The sequence below is a fragment of the Oncorhynchus tshawytscha genome, linkage group LG06 (genome assembly GCF_018296145.1).
Source record: "Oncorhynchus tshawytscha isolate Ot180627B linkage group LG06, Otsh_v2.0, whole genome shotgun sequence".
NCBI classification, from domain to species: domain Eukaryota; kingdom Metazoa; phylum Chordata; class Actinopteri; order Salmoniformes; family Salmonidae; genus Oncorhynchus; species Oncorhynchus tshawytscha.
Genome location: NC_056434.1, coordinates 31865237 through 31885359, shown reverse-complemented (window position 1 = coordinate 31885359; position 20123 = coordinate 31865237). Strand labels below are relative to the sequence as shown.

General features: G+C 42.4%; 2 protein-coding genes across 2 annotated transcripts; one reads left to right on the top strand and one right to left on the bottom strand.

The window, feature by feature from the left end:
- Window positions 1-715: 715 nt before the first annotated feature.
- si:dkey-30c15.2 (uncharacterized protein LOC558938 homolog) lies at window positions 716-9597 on the bottom strand. Its single transcript, XM_024413541.2, has 14 exons — window positions 9522-9597; window positions 7243-7435; window positions 7000-7096; window positions 6746-6789; window positions 5369-5432; window positions 4442-4576; window positions 3740-3835; window positions 3602-3651; window positions 3370-3489; window positions 3193-3238; window positions 3029-3100; window positions 2720-2870; window positions 2320-2393; window positions 716-1957 (listed from the first exon to the last, which is right to left on the bottom strand). The coding sequence occupies exons 3-14, from the start codon at window positions 7033-7035 to the stop codon at window positions 1799-1801; spliced, it is 1047 nt and encodes a 348-aa protein (XP_024269309.1). The 5' UTR covers window positions 7036-7096; window positions 7243-7435; window positions 9522-9597; the 3' UTR covers window positions 716-1798.
- Window positions 9598-9648: 51 nt separating this feature from the next.
- On the top strand, window positions 9649-17898 carry LOC112252432 (ADP-ribosylation factor 4). The gene is made up of 6 exons (XM_024423643.2): window positions 9649-9860; window positions 10466-10546; window positions 11280-11389; window positions 11509-11580; window positions 16177-16302; window positions 16392-17898. The coding sequence occupies exons 1-6, from the start codon at window positions 9794-9796 to the stop codon at window positions 16476-16478; spliced, it is 543 nt and encodes a 180-aa protein (XP_024279411.1). The 5' UTR covers window positions 9649-9793; the 3' UTR covers window positions 16479-17898.
- Window positions 17899-20123: the final 2225 nt, after the last annotated feature.

Sequence of the window (20123 nt, the reverse complement as noted above, 5' to 3'; positions counted from 1 at the left end):
CAAATAAATGCAAAATGACTCACATTCGTATTTTTCTACTTTTATACACATGTCAAACAGTATTCCCTTTAAACTGCGCGCAGTAGCTTGACACTGCCCCACAGCTCCCCCAGGACTGCCTTGCAGAGCACAGAAGAAATATCAGCCCACAGATAGAAGCAGGAGATTGAACTTCACTCAACTTTCTAGAGTTTTCCCTGTTAGTTAACACTATCAACGTTTCCCTTTACTGTGGCAATTGTGACGAATTGAGTTATTAGCCCAGTTATAGATAATGTGCAGTCAGCAATAGGAGAGTGATTCCTTCCTACAAGAGCACAACATGTCAACATTTCTAGACATCTCTGAAAAGCTAGTCAAATAAAGAGCTTTTTTGTCTTAAAGGGGCAGTGTTGTAATTTGAGACAGGCATGAATAAGCGTAGTAGCCAATGGGCAGAGGGTAGCACAATTTGTCTGATTCTCTGTAATAATGGTATACGAATAATAATGCATTTGATTTGGTTTCTTGAATTAAACAACACAACAACATTTTCAGTCACCTTGTCTGAAGGACAAGTGGATAAACAGGTTAATGTCAAGCCCTGCATGTTTTTTTCAAAAGTCTCACGGAATGTAGGCCTACACTGAGAACCACACATTGGCTGCTACTGTAGGCTGAATGATAGAACAGCTATTTCCATGCGTTATGGGATGCATTTTCTCCATTGATTTTCATGGTAGGGCCACTCTGGTAGGCCTATATTATGATCAAATAGCAACAGTAGCCTACTTGGCCACTGTTAAAACAGTAACTTAAAGCGAGTACAGCCTCAGTGTTCACAGTAAATGCATGCTGGAAGATGCACAGAATTTTCACGACATTCAAGTTTGCGCTCAGCAGACCTGAAATGTGCTAAATTCCCCCCAAAATCAAGGGATCATTGATGTCAAATGATACCCCTGGTCTTTCTTCAGTTTGTTCAGGGTGATACTATATTTACATTGACATGTTTGTCATTTATTAGACGTTCTTATCCAGAGTGACTTACAACCTGATACAAAAGCCTGTGAATGTGTACCAATGATAACTTGCTATGCTTGCTAGTTACATTGTTTTCTATGTTGTAGACAATTCCTGCCGTAGTAACTCTAGCTATCTATTGGAAATTGGGAAAGGGGCCCATCCCCCAACCCTTAAGGAAGTGCTTTGTAAACCGTATTAATCAATGAATTAATCAAATGAGAATCAGTGTCATATCCTGTTGACTTCTATTATTCTCCGGCCCACCTGGCTCTACAACTCATCATAATAATCACCTTATCAATCCTTCTTACAGAAAGAACACCGTACTAAAAAAGGAATATGAAAGCATTGAAGATTCTTTTCAGAATAAATAACAGTAAAATAAGTACATCGTAAACTCCATTGTCTTGGCTCCAGAGGAATGAAGTTATCCCTAGAAACGGATCTAAGGCCAGTGTTGAATCGCTTTCCTCACTGGTGAAGGTTAGTACTTGAGCAGGGAAAACTCTTTCTAGATCTGGGCCAGAGGGAGAATTCCACCAGCAGCATCTCTCTCGAGTCGGGGTTAAGGGCTAGAGGTCAGGCTTCAAGGGCGCCCCCAAAAATGGTGGATAGATGAGATGTCCCACTCAGGCCGTTTACCATTGACCAAAAATGGTCAGTTCATTTCTGCTTAAGGGGGTGGCTCTCCTATAGCACCATTGCATTAGTAGCTGGGTTTGGTCTGTTTAGGTTATTGACTGTATATGAACCAGAAAAAACTAGCGAGTGGAATGTCTCGCTTCCTCTTCTGTCACTCTGGCGGCCCCCTCAGTGATTCATCGAAGAAGGACAGGGGGGCGTCTTGGCTGAGCAGGGGCCTCCTCTCTCCAAGCACAGCGTCTCTGAAGTTTGGTCGTCTCCAGGCGTAGACTACACTGTTCAGACTGCCCTGCAGCGACACCGTCACCGCCTGCAGCGACACCAAGATGGAGTATAGTGGGTACCCAACCAAAAAAAATCTGTATTTATTTTCACACAATTTTTTGCCTAAATCCATTGACACGTTGACATTTTTTTGTGGATTTCACATTGAATTCACGTTAGTTGACAACTCAACCAAATGTCAGTCAGTTCAAAGTCTAGTTTTGATTTACATCTGTGCCCAGTGGGTAAGGATAAAGCATTATGGGTGCTTATCTTGTGTCATTATTAATTTGACATAGTTAAAGAACGCTCTCTAGGGGAAAGGGCAATTCATTCTGGGTGATGGCATCTTGTTAGGGCTATGTATGTCTGCAGTCAGCAGTGAGATAGTTGTATAGAAATACTGACCTGTATAACATAGAGGGGGAAGAGCTTCTCTTTAGGTATGTCTGGCATCACAGACAGGACAACCAGAAAAAGAGCTGGGGACAGGAAAAAAAATAGGAGGTTGGAGATACACGCAGACAATGTGTGTGTGTATCAGAGGAGGCTGGTGGAAGGAGCTATCGGAGGACAGGCTCATTGTAATGGCTGGAATGGAGTAAAACACACTTTTCCATGTGTTATATTTGTTTGGTACACTTCCATTGATTCCGTTCCAATCCATTACAATGAGCCCGTCCTCTTATAGCTCCTCCCACCAGCCTCCTATGTGTGTGTGTGTGTGTGTGTGTGTGTGTGTGTGTGTGTGTGTGTGTGTGTGTGTGTGTGTGTGTGTGTGTGTGTGTGTTGGGATGACTTTGTGTACCTGGCGTCCAGCAGAAGATGATAACCACAATCATGTAGCGAACAGTGGAGAACACACCCCTCAGTCTTTTCCTTGAACGTGCATCTCCCTCCACAGGAAATAGTCCCTCCTCGTACCTGCGATACAAGCTGTCCACCTTGTAGTAAACCACCTGCACAGGTACAGTACATCATCACTCATCATTTTCATGATCATCCTTCTTCATTACATTGGTTGTAAACTACTTAAACTACTGTAAATGAACCCATGGTGATATGGTAACTGTATTGTGTGTTGTATGCTAGACTAGTGAAGATGTCTGGTACTTACTGTGCAGCACACCAACACTAGTATCACACTAAAGAAGAGGAAGCATCGCATGAACATGTCATGGATCTGTTCCTAAAAAGCAAAACAAGGTCTCATTCAATATGCTCTCCAGTCCCTTCATAAACACACAGATACAACCCAGGTGGAACCAGGTATTTACTCACAATATCTGAGCAGTGGTCACTCCAGACATGCAAGAAGAGGATACAGCTAGGAGGAAACACAATCACAGAGAGCCGTGCGATAAGGAATCCATTTCATTCATACGATTTGTTTCGCAAGAGTATCTACATTTTCTCTCATTCGTGTCATAAGACAAATCTTGACAAAGACACACACACCTGGTGCAGTATGTGCTAACTTCACTGTTGTTTGCTGTCCCGTGTCCGGCTGGTACCAAGTCCGCTGTGGTCAGGACTAAAGACATTGTGTACGCAAAGTACATCACCAACGGCGTAAACCTGTTGGGGCATCACACACACAAACTGTTAGGGACATATGCTGCTTTTAAGACACAGATCAGTTTGGTTAAATCCAGGGACGTTTTTAGTTGGAAATTAAATAGTGACTCACCACACAAGTATATTTACAGGCAAAACCACCACCCTTCGTCTACACTGGGACTGGGGGGAGAGAGAGATATTTGATTTTAGAATGAATCAAACAAAGTCGAGGTGTGTGTGTGCCCTTGGTGGAGGGTTGGGACCTCACCTCTTCCTCTCTTGGTCTCTCCCTCCATCTCTCGACAGCTTGCTTTGACTCCCAGGCATACACTATCACCAGCAGAAACGACACACAGTAAAATGTCTGGAACAGAGAACACACACACACCATACACACACAAACACACCCACAAACACAGAGTTAAATGTATAGACAAAAAACACACAGTAAAGTGTCAAGAACAGGAAGCGCACCGGGTAAAGGTCTGTAATAGAAAAGGACAAGCTGCAAAACTGCTTCTTCACACTCTGTCTCTATAAACGACAGAGCATAATGTCATGCTCAATGACATAACACAGGTTAGAACAGTTCCTCCACCCCAGATGTACTGTGTGTTCTGTCTGCCCTGCACATTCATCTGCTGGTATGTGAATGTGGAGTCTAAACAAACATGAACTAAAATGCTTTTAAAGTTGGATCACTCGCACTGCAGCACTCAAAGACTATGTACAGTATCTATGCCTTATCTATACCTCAGTCTAGAGGTGAGCACACAAGCATTCTAGTCTTTATATGAACCACATTTCAAGTAATTCATAGATCTGTAGTGCGTCTCAAAGCTGTAGAGTGTTTTTTAAGGAGACCACGTACAAAATTGAACTCGATTGTATCTACAGAACGTTCATTCTAAGTTGAGGATTGTTATCGTGCACTATCCCTGCAAATAAGAACCACAGTAGGCTGGCTCACCAGTGACAGAGGCAGTAGGTGTTTACATATTAACACACTGTCTGTGAAGCTGTCGGTCTCATTCATTGCATTGGTGAACATCAAGGTGGCTGCTGCCAACAGATCAGCTACAGCCAGCTGGACCAGGGGATTCACCTAGAGAGACACAGGCGCGTGTTAGCAAAACTAAGAGAAAATGACAACAACATTGTACATCAACGGCCACAGAATATAGCCTGTCTAATGTGCTTGAGGTCAGTGGGAATAGACTTGATATCATTCATAGCCGTGGTGTTACAGCGTCTGTAAGACCGTGTCAAGGGTCACATTGGTCCCATCACCAACATTTCTGACAGTGCTCTGGATGGGTTATTGTATGTTTAAACTCCATGGACATTCAGTAAATCGTTTGTACTGGTACTGTTCGTTCCCTGTTCTATAGTTCAGCTATTATTGTCCCTTTGTCCAGCCAGCCTTTGTGACCCTACTAGAATATTCCTCTGACTTTAGCTAGAGTTGATAGAACACAGTCCTATAGTTCTGCCTCAATGAGGGAGTATAGACACAGGCAGACAGAGAGGGAAACATAATGATTATGTTTTGTAGAAAATACATTTAGAGTAAGGAATCATGTCAGCTCTATTCATGACTATTCTACCTGCAATGTTCAGGTAGTTACATCCTGAGTGAGCCTGGTAGACAGCTATTTAGCCAAGACACCGCCTTGGAAATCATTTTTACAATAACTAAGTTGCATTATCACACTCACACACACACACACAGGTACACATAAGCACACACGCACAAACATACACACACACACACACACACAAGCATGAACATACACACACACACGCACGCGCACGCACACACACACACACACACACACACACACACACACACACACACACACACACACAATCAAACATTCTCTTCTCATCCACCCACCTGTTCTTGTAAGTGCCTCCTCCTTGCGATGGAAACCACCAGCACTGAAAAACTCCCAATCAAGCTGTACGCAGAAAGTAAAATACCTCAATACTGATTGTATAAAATTATAGCACTATTACATAACATTCAATCATTTCATTCAGCATGTTCAAAGGTTGTGATGGAGAATAATTACAATCAAATTGAAACAGAAACCCATGAAATACAATAAAGAAATATAAAATCCAATATAAAATGTAATGTACTGTAAGCCTACACCATGACCAATAAACCATCGGAATAACTAGCAGGTATGCCTGACGTAGATGGATTTAATTGAGCACACTGCCCATGAACTCTCTCTCTCACTCACTCACACACACACACACACTCATTTGTTTTACTATCATTGTGGGGACCAAACAATTGATTCCCAACCCTTAACCCTAACCCTTAACCTTAACCGCAAACCCCTAATCCCAATTGTAACCCTAAACATAAACCTTAAGTCTAAAATAGCCTTTTTACTTGCGGGGACCAGCAAAATGTCCCCACTTGTCAGAATTGTCCTTGTTTTGCTATCCATGTGAGGACTTCTGGGCCCCACAAGGATAGTAAAACCAAACACACACACACACACACACTGTGGAGGGGGCTTGGTTGAGGTTATTTAGTAAAAAGGGGGAGCTGTCCAGCCGAGTAGGTGCTGAAATGGGAGGCTAACAACTCAAAAATCACTCACTCATCTCAATTCCTCTGCAATCAGATATAGGCTACATACATTCAAATATAAGAAGTCAAGAAAAAGAACAAGGTAGCCTCAAAAATTACGTGTATAAAACTTGACCCAAAATAAACGTAACAAATCAAGCGGTTCTTTGCAGCCAAGCAACAAACTCCTCATCTGCTATGCAGGCTTAAATTGCACTATGGTAGTGGTGTAACGAGCTATGGTTAGACATAGAAACATAGTGCTTTATATTTTTCTATGGGCCCAGGCTATGACGAGTTAGGATACATTCAGCATTGCATTATTAACATGCATGTCAGGTTGCTCAACTGGTCTGACTGGCAACACTGAAGAAATATGAATCTGAAAAGATGGGAGGCCAACCGTGTTATTATGACTTGACACGTGAAGTCAACTTCTCAGTGGTGTAGCTTGCCAGTCTACATTTTCAACAACAACAAACTAAAAGATGTTCTAGACTAACCTACTATAAATTGGTTTGATTTGAAAACACATAGGTAAAGTTAGTTTCACTACACTTAAGAGCAGATAAATGTAGAAACAGCTAGACCTAAATGTCCTCAAATCCTAGCCAACATGAACGCAACACTTTACATCCATGTGTCACAGATAGCCTAAGGGTGTTTGAAGTCAGATGTGCTTACCTTAAAGACAGAGATACTAGGTACACAGTCGAGAGACCAGTGATCTAAATAAAGGAAGAAAATTAAAATCAATTCAATAGTGTGTTAAAATAGCCTACTATATAAAACAGACTGAGCCTGGGCTTATAGCACCAATGCAGCTCTGTATGGACCTCTGTATGGATCCACTAGGCCTATAGCTATACCTAAAATGTAAATAGGTTTAGGATACACATCAATTTACTTGCACTAATCAGTAAAAAAATATTTCATACCTGGTCGTTACTTAAAGTTCCATTCGAAGGATCCATAGTGAATGAGCAGCACAATTGCCACCTTGGCAAAGTTATTCAAAGCGCACCTGTCCTTAGCCTGAAATAAAGAACGCGTTATCCATGTGGTCCACAGCACAAAAGATATGATTCTTTCCATAAATCTGAGTGGGTTATTAACAGACGGCCCCGCCCATGGCACAAAGATATCTGCACCTTGGACCAGTCTGTCACGTGTCCACTTACCTGCACAACGAAAAGCCCCATGGCATGGGACAGGTGAAGGAATGTCCCCTCGGGAATGCCGTGCATGGCTTTCTTTTGCCTGACAGTGAACCATGACTCATACAGGTTTGAAGATTTTTAGAAAAGGCCCGAGCGGGAAATGCATCCTTGCATAACCTGGAGATTCCAGAATATGGGGCCATTGAAGTTATTTCTTTATGGGACACACAAATACAGGAGAAAGGAGGAGAAATACTCAAATGCAGTAAAAACATTGTTTACTCTAAATACCCGGTTAACACGTTTCTCTGTAATAGTAGACTGTGATAGTAGGCTAGCTGCCCTAGGTGTCTGTTACACGCTCTATAACCACTGTGATTATTATTTGACCATGCTGGCCATCTATGAACATTTCAACATCTTGTAGAACAATCTGGCCTTAATGGCCATGTACGCTATAATCTCCACCAGCACAGCCAGATAAGGACTGGCCACCCCTCAGAGCCTGGTTCCTCTCTAGGTTTCTTCCTAGGTTCCTGCCTTTTTAGGGAGTTTTTCCTATCCACTGTGCTTCCACATTGCTTGATCTTGTTTTAGTCTGGGTATCTGTATAAGCATTTTGTGATAACTGCGGATGTAAAAAGTGCTTTATAAAATAAATGTGATGGATTGATTGGGGCAGCACACTCCTGATAACACAGAAGTCTCAAGTTTTGCACAACTATTGCACAGAATATTCTCAGTTAGTCTGGTGTGCTCTACAGCTGTCGTGTGTGTGCACGTCATGCGTGCAAGTTCAAACAATCTCTATTATGTGTGACATTGGTCCCTGCCCATTGCAGAAACAAACACATGACATCCCTCACACTTCAAAATTTAAAAACCAATGATGAATTATATACACTTCATGACCAAAAGTATGTGGACACCTGCTTGTCGAACATCTCGTTCCAAAATCATGGACAATAATATGGAGTTTGTCCCCCCTTTGCTGCTATAACAGCCTCCACTCTTCTTTGAAGGCTTTCCACTAGATGTTGGAACATTGCTGTGGGGACTTGCTTCCATTCAGTCACAAGAGCATTAGTGAGGTTGGGCACTGATGTTGGGAGTCTGCATTCAAATGAATCTCAAAGGTATTCGATGGGGTTGAGGTCAGGGCTCTGTGCAGGCCAGTCAAGTTCTTCCACACCGATCTCCACAAACCATTTCTGTATGGACCTCGCTTTGTGCATGGGGGCATTCCCATACTGAAACAGGAAAGGGCCTTCTCCAAACTGTTTCCACGAGGTTGGAAGCACAGAATCGTCTAGAATGTCATTGTATGCTGTAGCGTTAAGATTTCCCTTTACTGGAACTAAGGGGCCTAGCTCGAACCATGAAATACAGACCCAGACCAATATTCCTCCTCCACCCAACTTTACAGTTGGCACTATGGATTATGGCTGGTAGCGTTCTCCTGTTCTCCTGGCATCCGCAAAACCCCGATTAATCCATTGGACTGGCAGATTATGAAATGTGATTCATTACTCACGCATTTCCACTGCTCCAGAGTCCAATGGTGGCAAGCTTTACACCCCTCCAGCTGATTCTTGGCATTGTGCATGGTGATCTTAGGCTTGTGTGCGGCTGCTCGGCCATGGAAACCCATTTCATGAAGCTCCCGACAAACAATTATTGTGCTGACTTTGCTTCCAGAGGGAGTTTGAAACTTGGTAGTCAGTGTTGCAACCGAGGACAGAAGAATTCTGTGAGTTTATGTGGCCTACCACTTCGCGCTGAGCCAATGTTGCTCCTAGACATTTCCACTTCACAATAACAGCACTTACAATTGACCAGGGCAGCTCTAGCAGGTTGAAAAGGTGGCATCCTATGACGGTGCCACGTTGAATGTCACTGAGCTCTTCAGGAAGGCCATTCTACTGCCAATGTTTTGTCTATGGAGATTACATGGCTGTGTGCTCGATTTTATACAACAGTCAGCAAACGGGTGTGGCTGAAATAGCCAAATACACTAATTTGACCACATACTGTCCACATACATTTGTACTTCTATATAAATGCAGTACATCGACTATTCCTCGGGAAATACTGACCAGAGGGTCAATCTGATGTGACATTAGTTCGCATTGCAATAACAGCGTAACCGTGTTGTAAGGACATCTGGTGCCACACAATTGAACTGCATCTGGCTGGCAAAAGCACTGTGAACAAGTTACCATTTAACTCGTGTTTTTATGTGATACAAATGAGTAGTGTTGGATCGGTCGAACCCGTAAATGCAGAGTTGTTTTACTTACGATAATGTTTGTCAAGACAACTGGTCTTGCATTAGTGCGTTAATATTATTGCTGTTGTTTAATTTCCATCACCACATTGAACCCACAGTATTACTAATAAAGTTGAGTCAAATAGATGACGTCGGGAGTTCCACGTTGGCCCGGACGTGGCAGCAGCATCAGAGGACAGAAATAAACGATTCTTGCTTTGGGTGTCACAAACATAACGATTCACGCCTCGTCTCAACAACGACAAGAATTTAGAATTTAAAATTTGGACATTCACTCATAACATGGGGCTTCTCATCTCGTCAGTTTTTACCAGACTGTTCGGCAAGAAACAGATGAGAATACTTATGGGTAAGTGTCAGCTGAGTCTTTATTGAGTAAGTAGCCCATGAAGAAAAACTGATTCGTTGGACCCAAAAGATGTAGCTTGAAGATTCAATAGTAACGGTAACAAATTAGCTACGTTAGTTAACATTAAAGTAACGTTAGTAAACATTTGTTAGTGTTGCTAACTGCTACATTACTGTAGCTAGCTAACGTTAACTTAACTCACTCGTATTTCATATGTCACAACGATTCATGCTATGATGCTGGTGAAGTTGTTTTGCGCATCTACAGTGCTGGTCATAAAATTATTATTTTTTGTTCATTGTGTCAACTAACTTACAGAAAGTTCATAGCCAACTAGCTACCACACATACCTATCTACTCTAGCAATGTTTTATTTGAGTAGTTTCTCTTGAGTAGTTTGTTAGTTAACGTTAGCTAGCCATTTTAGCTTATCTGTCATTTGAATGGTGGATTTTCGTATCTTCAAACAGCTGTATCGTTTTGGACAGTCAATAAGTGTCAATGCGACAGTGTGGACATGTTTGTGATTGCTCGCTCATGCTTGCAGTTGTATGTGCGAATGAGATCTCGTTATTTTAATCATAACGTTGTTTGTGTTTTCTCAGTTGGCTTGGATGCTGCAGGGAAAACCACTATCTTGTACAAACTGAAGCTGGGAGAAATAGTGACCACCATTCCAACTATTGGTAAAACACACTCAGTCACACCCACCACCTTTCACCCTCCAGTCTCAACTGTTCCTACTCGAATTACCTTGGTTGATGATCACCATAGCTAGGTATATTGGAGTCACTAATCACATTCAGAGTGTACAAAACAGGAACCCCTGCTCTTTCCTTGACATCGACTGACCAGGTGAATCCAGATGACAGCTATGATCTCTTATTGATGTCACGTGTTAAATCGATTTCAATCAGTGTAGATGGAGGAGACAGGTTAAAGATGGAATTTGAGCCCTTTAGACATAGTTTGTGTGTGCCATTCAGAGGGTGAATGGGCAAGACAAAAATATTTAAGTGCCTTTGAAATAGGTATGGTAGTAGGTGCCAGGTATACAGTGTGAGTGTCAAGAACTGTAACACTGCTGAGTTTTTCACACGCAACAGTTTCCTGTGTGTATCAAGAATGGTTCTCCACCCACATTAGATCCAGCCAACTTGACACAACTGTGGGAAGCATTGGAGTCACCATGGGCCAGCATCTGTGTTCCTAATGTTTTGTACACATTGTATGTAGCCTAATATTGACATCCATAAATTGTGGGAGTGACATTTAAACCCAATACATGCATACATACAGTCCACCACACACCCTCAAAGTTTACCAGGTGATAGCTCATGTGACGACAATTGTTTTTGAACACTGGAAATTAGAAATGTCTATTTGTTTAAGTCCCTTAATGGTGTGTGTGGGTGACAGGCTTTAACGTGGAGACGGTGGAGTACAAGAACATCTGCTTCACAGTGTGGGATGTGGGTGGTCAGGACAAGATCAGACCTCTCTGGAGACACTACTTCCAGAACACACAGGTAAACTCACACACCAAAAGGAAACCGGGGAGGCTACACTACAGCCTGCTCTTTTATTCCTCTTATGTAATGCCTCCTGACTGTCCCTGCCCTGCTCTGACTTTGTGTTCCTCCCTCAGGGTCTGATCTTTGTAGTAGACAGCAACGACAGAGAGAGAGTGGCGGAGTCTGCAGAGGAGCTCTCCAAAATGGTGGGTACAGTGCTCTAGATTAAAAGAACAAATATTGGTGCTCACACTGGTACTCACAAAATACACTGGTGCTCCCATCTTTAAAAAGTTAGAAGCACCACGTGACATTTAGGAACACCTGAAAATGTTATTTAAATGTTTTGTTTTTTAATTCAGAGAGCCTATATTGGGCCTAAATTAATTCTAGCTGCTCTTGACACCTGTTGTGCCCTAGAAACGAATATGTAACATTGTAAATTAGAGCTGAACGATATATCGGTGAACATATCGGAATCGGACAATATTAGCTAAAAATGCCAACATCAGTATTGGCCGATGTCAAAGCTGACGTGCATACCTATATATCGTATGTACGTGATGTAATGACGCCATGTAAAATTTTGCGGTACACCTGCGACACAGCATTCCTAACCTAGCCCACAATGTCTGCTATGTGGCTCGAGCAGTCATTTGAAAGAGTAAGAATTTCAGTGTGACAACTCAAAAGGCAAAATCCATTAAAGCCAAGATGATGGAATTCATTGCCCTTGACAATCAACCGTTCTGTGTCGTGGATGATGTTGGCTTTCGCCAACTGGTCGAGCACTGGTACACACTATCAAGTGCGCTAATTTTTAGATGTTGCCCTTCCGGAGTTATACAATAATAGCGTCATACATACTATGGAACACAGTTTGGGTCTTTGCGTTTCAAAAAAGATACAGTGGAAGCTGTCAAAGCTGTGCAAACAAGCAAACGCCGGCCACGAAACGTGTTTACGATACCTATTTGGTAATAAAGCATAATTTGTTCGACCGCAACTTCTGGGGTAGCTAGCTTTAGCTTGGTACCTAGCTAGTGACAATACAACCAGCCTGAAAACAATGACCAGTGGAAACTGCAGTCATTTTCATTATTCTCACTTGTTTGCCTATTCAAATTTAAATTCAGTTCATGAAAATAAATAGCTAGCCAGCCACTTAACCCTGTTGCCCAAAGCTAACGTTATAAGCAGCCAGCTAGCTTCATCTGGCTAGTGAGGCTTGACCGGACTTGGTTATGTATTGTGAAATTAGCCACAATAAGGATTAGGTACAATAGTGGAATTTGTGGTGTGTCTTCAAAATAAAAGTATATAGTTGACAGTGAATCAAATGAATACAAATAGTAGAATTATGTCTTTTATTTTGAAGGCTAACTGCAAAGTCCACTATTGTGGCTAGTCCTTTGGGGAAGAACATTGTTTGCATCCATGAGCTAGCTAGCTTTTTATGACCAGCACTGTAGGTGCATGAGACAACTTTATCAGCATACGTATCTAATCGTTGTGACATGAAATACGAGTGATAGTGTAATAACCACGTAAAAAATGTGTTAAATTATGTGACGTGCATTCATATTCAGGTCCTTGGTCAACAAGCTTATTTGACACGTCAAGTAGTGTTATTTGACATATCTTTTTTGACATGCAAAGACCCAAACGGCGTTCCATAGCAATCCTGGTTGAGAATGAAACGACTGAACAAATAAGTGACGAAACAGCACAGCAAGTGAAAGAAAAAATGGGGACCTGCGTAAATGCCCACAAAATAACTATTTGGTCAGTGTGGTGTGCGTGTGACCTTAATTTAGCTAGGCAAGTAAGTTTAGATCAAATTCTTATTTACAATGATGGCTTACCCCGGCCAAACCCGGATGAAGCTGGGCCAATTGTGCGCCGCCCTATGGGACTCCCAATCACGGGCGGATGTGATACAGCCTGGATTTTAACTCTGGACTGGAGTTATGTCTCTTGCACTGAGATGCAGTGCCTTAGACCGCTGTGTCCATGTGTATGTGTTAACTAATTAACTGTACTAGAATGCTTAAAAGTCAGCAAAAATGTTAAATCGGTATCGTTTTTTTTTCGGCAAGGAAGATATCGGTATCGGCCAAAAATGTAATATCGGTGCATCACTATTGTGAAAACATTAGTTTATTATAAAAGCTAAAATGTTGATACAAATATCTGGCAATACTGGTAAAGTTACCAGACGTGTATACTACAAAGCAGGATCAATGAGTTAGCCAGTTAACTTTGATAAACAACCAGAAATGACTACTGATTTTTCTGGTTCGTTGGTTGTTTTTGGTGGTTGAGTCAATTAGACCATGCCCATTTCAAACTTATCCCACCCGAAAAACATTATTTCAGAATATTTAGGCAAGTTAGCTGGCTAATTCATTGATGCTGCTTTGTAGTATTCTACTCTAGTTAGCTAGATAGCCATTGAGTTAACATGACTGAACAAAGTGTAACAAATGGTTAACAACGTCAACGTGCGAGTAGTTTTAGAATTACCCGCGACATGATTTATCAATGTGAAATGCGCTCTGGGAAGATAGATTTTGAGCTGGTAATATGGGCCGGATCTTTTGACCTGGTTGGTCTAGAAATGAAGCCGTTTGCGCTGCAGTAATGGTGAATCTGCACACATTTGTTTCTCTAGGGCACTCGGAAACAACGGTACATCAAAGCTTAATCATTACAACAATTATCTGGGAGGTTTTTCACACAGTGCTCCCAAAATAAAACTCCTGATCAGAGCAAAATATTTAGTCTCCTGTGCAACCAAATTAGTTGCACTTTAGAGCCCTGGGTAGGAATATTTACTCTATGTATGATATGTAGCCAGCTAATAGTAGGTATATTTAGTGTTGGTATGGTATGTAGGCCTATAGGCCTGGTCTGTTTATTTATAATTGACTGGACATTGCAACTTGGTGGGGGTGCACACCCCCATTTACATCGACGGGGCTGCAGTGCAGAGGGACAATAGCATCAAATTCCTCGGTGTCCACATAACTGAGGACTTAACATGGTCCTCTCACACCAGAAGGGTTGTGAGGAAGCCACGGCAACACCTCTTCTCCTCAGGAAGCTGAAATGTTTTGCATGGCCCCTCAGATACTCAGGAACTTTTACAGCTGCACTATTGAGAGCAGTGGTTGTACCACCGTCTAGTATGGCAACTCCACCGCCCATGACCGGAAGGCCCTACAGAAGGTGGTGCGGATGGCCCAGCTCCCAGGACATATATGCCAGCCGGTGGAACAATTGCCCAAAACTCCAGCTACCTGAGATATGGGCTGTTCTCCATACTCCCGTACGGCAGGCAGTACTGGTGCATCAAAGCTCAGACAGACTCCTAAACAGCTTCTATCCCTTGGCCATAACTGTTAAATGGCTAACAACTACTCCTCTCTCACAGACCATCCAAACGGACTCTATGCCCATCCACAGGTCTCTACCCACTCAGACACAACTTACACTGCTGCTAAAAGGATTATTGATTAGATGTATTACTTCCTTAAAGCTCCTGTAGATTGATTGCCAATACCGTTAGTATTTATCCTGTTACTGGTCACTATTACCCCTGTTTACGTGTGTGTATACACTACTGTTCAAAAGTTTGGGGTCACATGTAAATTTACTTGTTTTCCATGTAAACATACATGAAATTAGTTGCAAAATGAATAGGAAATATAGTCAAGACATTGACAAGGTTATAAATAATAATTTTTAATTTAAATAATTGTGTCCTTCAAACTTTGCTTTCGTCAGACTTTCGTCAAAGACAACCTTGCAGACTGTTGGCATTCTAGTTGTCAATTTGTTGAGGTAATCTGAAGAGATTTCACCCCATGCTTCCTGAAGCACCTCCCACAAGTTGGATTGGTTTGATGGGCACTTCTTACGTACCATACGGTCAAGCTGCTCCCACAACAGCTCAATAGGGTTGAGATCCTGTGACTGTGCTGGCTACTCATTTATAGACAGAATACCAGCTGACTGCTTCTTCCCTAAATAGTTCTTGCATAGTTTGGAGCTGTGCTTTTGGTCATTGTCCTGTTTGAGAAGAAAGTGCTTTGTTTCTGGCCATTTTGAGCCTGTAATCGAACCCACAAATGCTGATGCTCCAGATACTCAACTAGTCTCAAGAAGGCCTGTTTTATTGCTTTATAAAAATCAGAACAACAGTTATCAGCTGTGCTAACACAATGTGCCATTAGAACACAGGAGTGATGGTTGCTGATAATGGGCCTCAGTACACCGATGTAGATGTTTCATTAAAAATATGCGGTTTCCAGCATTTTCATTTACAACATTAATACAATGTCTACACTGTATTTCTGATTAATTTGATGTCATTTTAATGGACCAAAAAATGTGCTTTTCTTTCAAAAACAAGGACATTTCTAAGTGACCCCAAACTTTTGAACGGTTGTGTATATAATTGTTAAATTACCAAAAGTATTTATATATTCATGCTACCAGTCACTTTTTCAGCCCTGTTTGCTTGAATAGTCTACTACCAGTCACTATGTATAAACCCACCTTAACCACTCCTGTACCTGCACATTGAATAAGGTACTGGCACTGACGTGTATATACTTGTGTTCCTTTTACAATAAACTATGACGAGTTATTCTATCACTGCATTGTTGGGAACGCCCTCTCAAGGTAAGAATTACACTGTACTGTTTTACACCTCTTGTGTCCTGTGCACGTGGTGAATAAGCTTTGAAACTCAGTATCCCAAACTAGCAATCTAATCACTCTGCCCCCCCCCCCAGCTCCAGGAGGATGAGTTGAGAGAAGCAGTATTGCTGGTGTTTGCTAACAAGCAGGACCTTCCCAACGCTATGGCGGTCAGCGACCTCACGGACAAACTGGGACTGCAGAGCCTCCGCAGCAGAGTGGTGAGTCTCACTCACGCCCGTGTAAACTCCGACGTAGACATACACGCACACTCCTCAATGTTTTTTTCTTTCTCACTCTTCCTCCTTAGTGGCACGTGCAGGCGACCTGTGCGACGCAGGGCACAGGACTGTATGAAGGACTGGACTGGCTTTCCAACGAGCTGTCCAAGCAGTAATACCGGACATCACAGGCGAGAGAGGATGAGAACACCTCGGAGAGAGACTGAAACCTTTAATCAACTTTGGTCTTGAAGAACCTGTGCCCCTAGAGTGGACAGAACTTGTGGACAATGCAATCAATACCTATTGGAACATGTTATGTTACTACTCTTTTTACTTTATTGTCATCCCTTCAGATACTTGTCTAATCTTCACATTTTCCCCAACCTCATGTCTCGCAGCAGATAAACTGTTGCTCTGTTGCATGTTTAGAAATTGCTGCTCTGAGACACCTTGGAGACGACCCCTCTTGCCTCTGCACATTGTTCAGCTGGGTCGAAGTTGCCCCAAAACGCTGATCCTGGGTCACTTTTTATTTTTTATATGCTTATGGTTAAGATTAGGATTGGGTGTGTTGTAATCTGATCCTAGATCTGTGGTTAAGGGCAACTTCTACCTCAAACTCTTCAGCTCCACTAGACTTCATGGACATTTTCACTGAAACAACCTTACCCCTCACCCCTGTGACTTCATTGCCATTCTGTCACCTCGGTAAGGACAGAAGCTTCTAGAATGAGATGAAGACACTGATGCCATAAACCTCAAGATGTTTGAGGAAGTTTTTGTGCCCTGGGAGCCAAATGGAACTCCTTTTAGTGAATGGAACCACTGGAAACAGTTGGCTCCTGGTACTTCCTATTTTCTTCATCTCATTGTAGAGTAGGTTTGCTCTGGGTTCTCCACATGTCCTTTTTATTTTTTATGCAATAACCCATTTCCTAATGTGCTTTAATCTAAACTGGGAATCTGAAATGGTTAGGTAGTTGCTGCCACTAAGCATCGAAATGGGCTGAATACTTTTTCATCCACCTTATGGTTCAGGTTAGGATGGGTTATCTGATGTAGGTGCTGTGTTTAGGTACAACTTCTACCTCAAGCAAGTTGAAACCACACAAGGCTGTTTTGTGAGAATAAGCAGCACCTAACCCAGACTGTGCCTGTTCTAATACTTAAATGTTTTCTTCCCTCCTGCCCTTCCTTGAATTTTATTAGATTTAAGAAGTACTGGCTTAAAACAATGCAGTGGAAACCTTGTCCTCACTTGACCAATCTTTGATAACCTGAAGGAAATGGAAGAAGCAGAAATGGTGTTTTCTAAGCATTGGAACAAGGCCAATATCAGTGTTGTATAGTGCAGGGGCATGCTTTGGTTCAGCTGCACATGATTGTGGTTAGGTGTGCTCTTCTGGCTGATTTTTACACACTTAATCTGACTCTTCCACACATACCCCTACTCAATCTCCCTGGGCTAGGCATACATTCCAGCTGACTGACTGCTTCTGGAAGCTGCCTCATAACTTTGAATGATGTGATAACTAATTGTTTTACAAAAGATCTCTAAATAAATTCACCTGTTAAATCTTCAGAAAAACACAATTTAACTTTGCTTGTTTGTGTTCTGGATATTTCAGTGTACGTCTGTAATTCTCTGTAGGTTGCGTTAAGGAATGTGTAATGTACTCGTGCTTCATGTTTGGCAGCCAAACGCTTTAGGTCTCTCTGGTGGAAGTGAATTTGCTTCTTTCTGGTATTGTTCCAAAGCCAACAGTAGACAAACCTTTGTGTGCCTGTGCACATTCACTTGCCTGGCTGAGTGGTAATCTGGAATTAGATGAAATGAGGACCAAACTGATGCAAATGACTTCTGTCTAATGTCCTTGATGTCACACGGTGCCTCATTCAAGGTTTACCAAAAATATAGAGGGGGGTGTGACACCATAGTCCACACTACCACATCTCGGTTTAGGGTGAAGTTGCCCATAGACACTGATCTTGGGACAGTTTAGCATTTTCCCTGCTAATGGTTAGGATTTGGGGAGGGGAAGCAGATCCTAGATCTGTACCTAGGGTAACATCATCCTGGAGCCCATGTGTCTTCGGCCTTCCTATTGGTTCTAGTGCTGTACATCAACTAGAAGAATCTTTTGTTTTTCAGGTACTTTCAGGTACAATGATATCACACCAGTTGTCTTAGTTTAATGGAAATTGGGCGGCAGGTAGCCTAGCCGCGGGCCAGTAACCGAAAGGTTGCTGGTTTGGATCACAGAGCCAAGTGAAATCTGTATGTGCCCTTAACCCTATTTGATCCTGTAAGTTGTGGGTAAAATCATCTGCTAAATTTGACTATCTAATGTGCTACGCAGCTGAATCAAATAACCAACTCATCATCATGCTTTGATTATGTGAATCAGCTGTGTAGTGTTGGGGCAAAATAACTAAATGTGAACCCGGGGTGTCCCAGGACCGAATTTGGAAACATGTAATAGAGGACTAAAACATTCAGACAGATCTTGAGATGGCAGTTGTTATCCAACAGAGGGGGTAGTTAGCATGGTAGCGTGTGTGTGTCGGCCCAGGTAGTTTCTGTTGGGAGGGGGTGGGTACAAGCTGTGTTTGTGCTCTGTCAGTAATATGAAATGTGATATATTTGTCTCAAATTACAGATAAGTCATTTATGGAGTAAAGAGAGTGGATTGGTCAAACAATACAGTAGGAATTATCCTCATTCACAAGGGTCCTTTTATTTGTGTAACAGCAAAGACCAACATGTTGAGTCAAATCAAATGTTATTTGTCACATGCTTTGTAAACGACAGGTGTAGGCTAACAGTGAAATGCTTTTGCAACAATATAGACATTCAAATAAATCAAATGAAATAGTGACAAGCGGAATACACAGTGAATAACAATTGAGTACAAATAACATGGCTACAGTGTATGTACAGGGAATACCAGTACTGAGTCGCTGTGCATGGGTACGAGGTAGAGATACTGTAGGAAGGGGTAAATTGTCTAGGAAACAGGATAGATAGATAGGCAATGGCAATAGCATGTGTGTGTGATGTCAGTATGCATGTGTTGGGGTGTCAGTGTAATTATGTGTGAGTGTGCATAGTCAGTGCAAGAGTTGGTGCAAAAAAGAGTCAATGCAGATAGTCCAGGTAGTTATTTAGGAGTCTTAAGGCTTGGGGGTAGAAGCTGTTCGGGTTTCTGTTGGTTCCATACTTGGTGCATTAGTGAAGAGAACAGTGGCTTGGGTGACCGGAGTCTGACAATTTTTTTGGGCCTTCCTTTGACACTGCCTGTTATAGAGGTCTTGGATGGCAGGGAGCTTGGCTCGAGTGATGTACTGTGCCGTAATCACCACCCTCTGTAGTGCCTTGCGGTTGGGTGCCTTGCTGTGATGCAGCTAATCAAGATGCTCTCAATGGTGGAGCTGAGGGCCCATGCTAAATCTTTTCAGCCTCTTGAGGGGGACTAGGCGCTGTCGTGCCTTCTTCACAACTGTGTGGGTGTACGTGGACCATGTTAATTCCTTAGAGATGTGGACACTGAGGAACTTGAAACTCTCGACCCACTCCACTACAGCCCCATCGATCTGGATGGAGGTGTGCTCGCGCCTCTGTTTCCTGTAGTCCACGATCAGGTCCGTTGTCTTGCTGACTTTGAGGGAGAGGCTGTCCTGCCAGCACACTGCCAGGTCTCTGACCTCCCTGTAGGTAGTCTGCCTCATCGTTGTCAGTGATCAGTCCTACCACCGTCGTGTTGTCAGCATACTTGATGATGGTGTTTGGGTTGTGCACAGCTACGCATGGATAAACA

Coding starts and splice junctions, on each gene's coding strand:
- si:dkey-30c15.2 (XM_024413541.2), bottom strand. CDS start 7,035: ATGGATCCTTCGAATGGAACTTTAAGTAACGACCAG. Junction 5,433..6,745: donor CTAGTATCTCTGTCTTTAAG/GTAAGCACATCT, acceptor TTCTGCGTACAG/CTTGATTGGGAGTTTTTCAG. Junction 2,871..3,028: donor TAGTGTTGGTGTGCTGCACA/GTAAGTACCAGA, acceptor GTACCTGTGCAG/GTGGTTTACTACAAGGTGGA.
- LOC112252432 (XM_024423643.2), top strand. CDS start 9,794: ATGGGGCTTCTCATCTCGTCAGTTTTTACCAGACTGTTCGGCAAGAAA. Junction 11,390..11,508: donor ACTACTTCCAGAACACACAG/GTAAACTCACAC, acceptor TTCCTCCCTCAG/GGTCTGATCTTTGTAGTAGA. Junction 11,581..16,176: donor CAGAGGAGCTCTCCAAAATG/GTGGGTACAGTG, acceptor CCCCCCCCCCAG/CTCCAGGAGGATGAGTTGAG.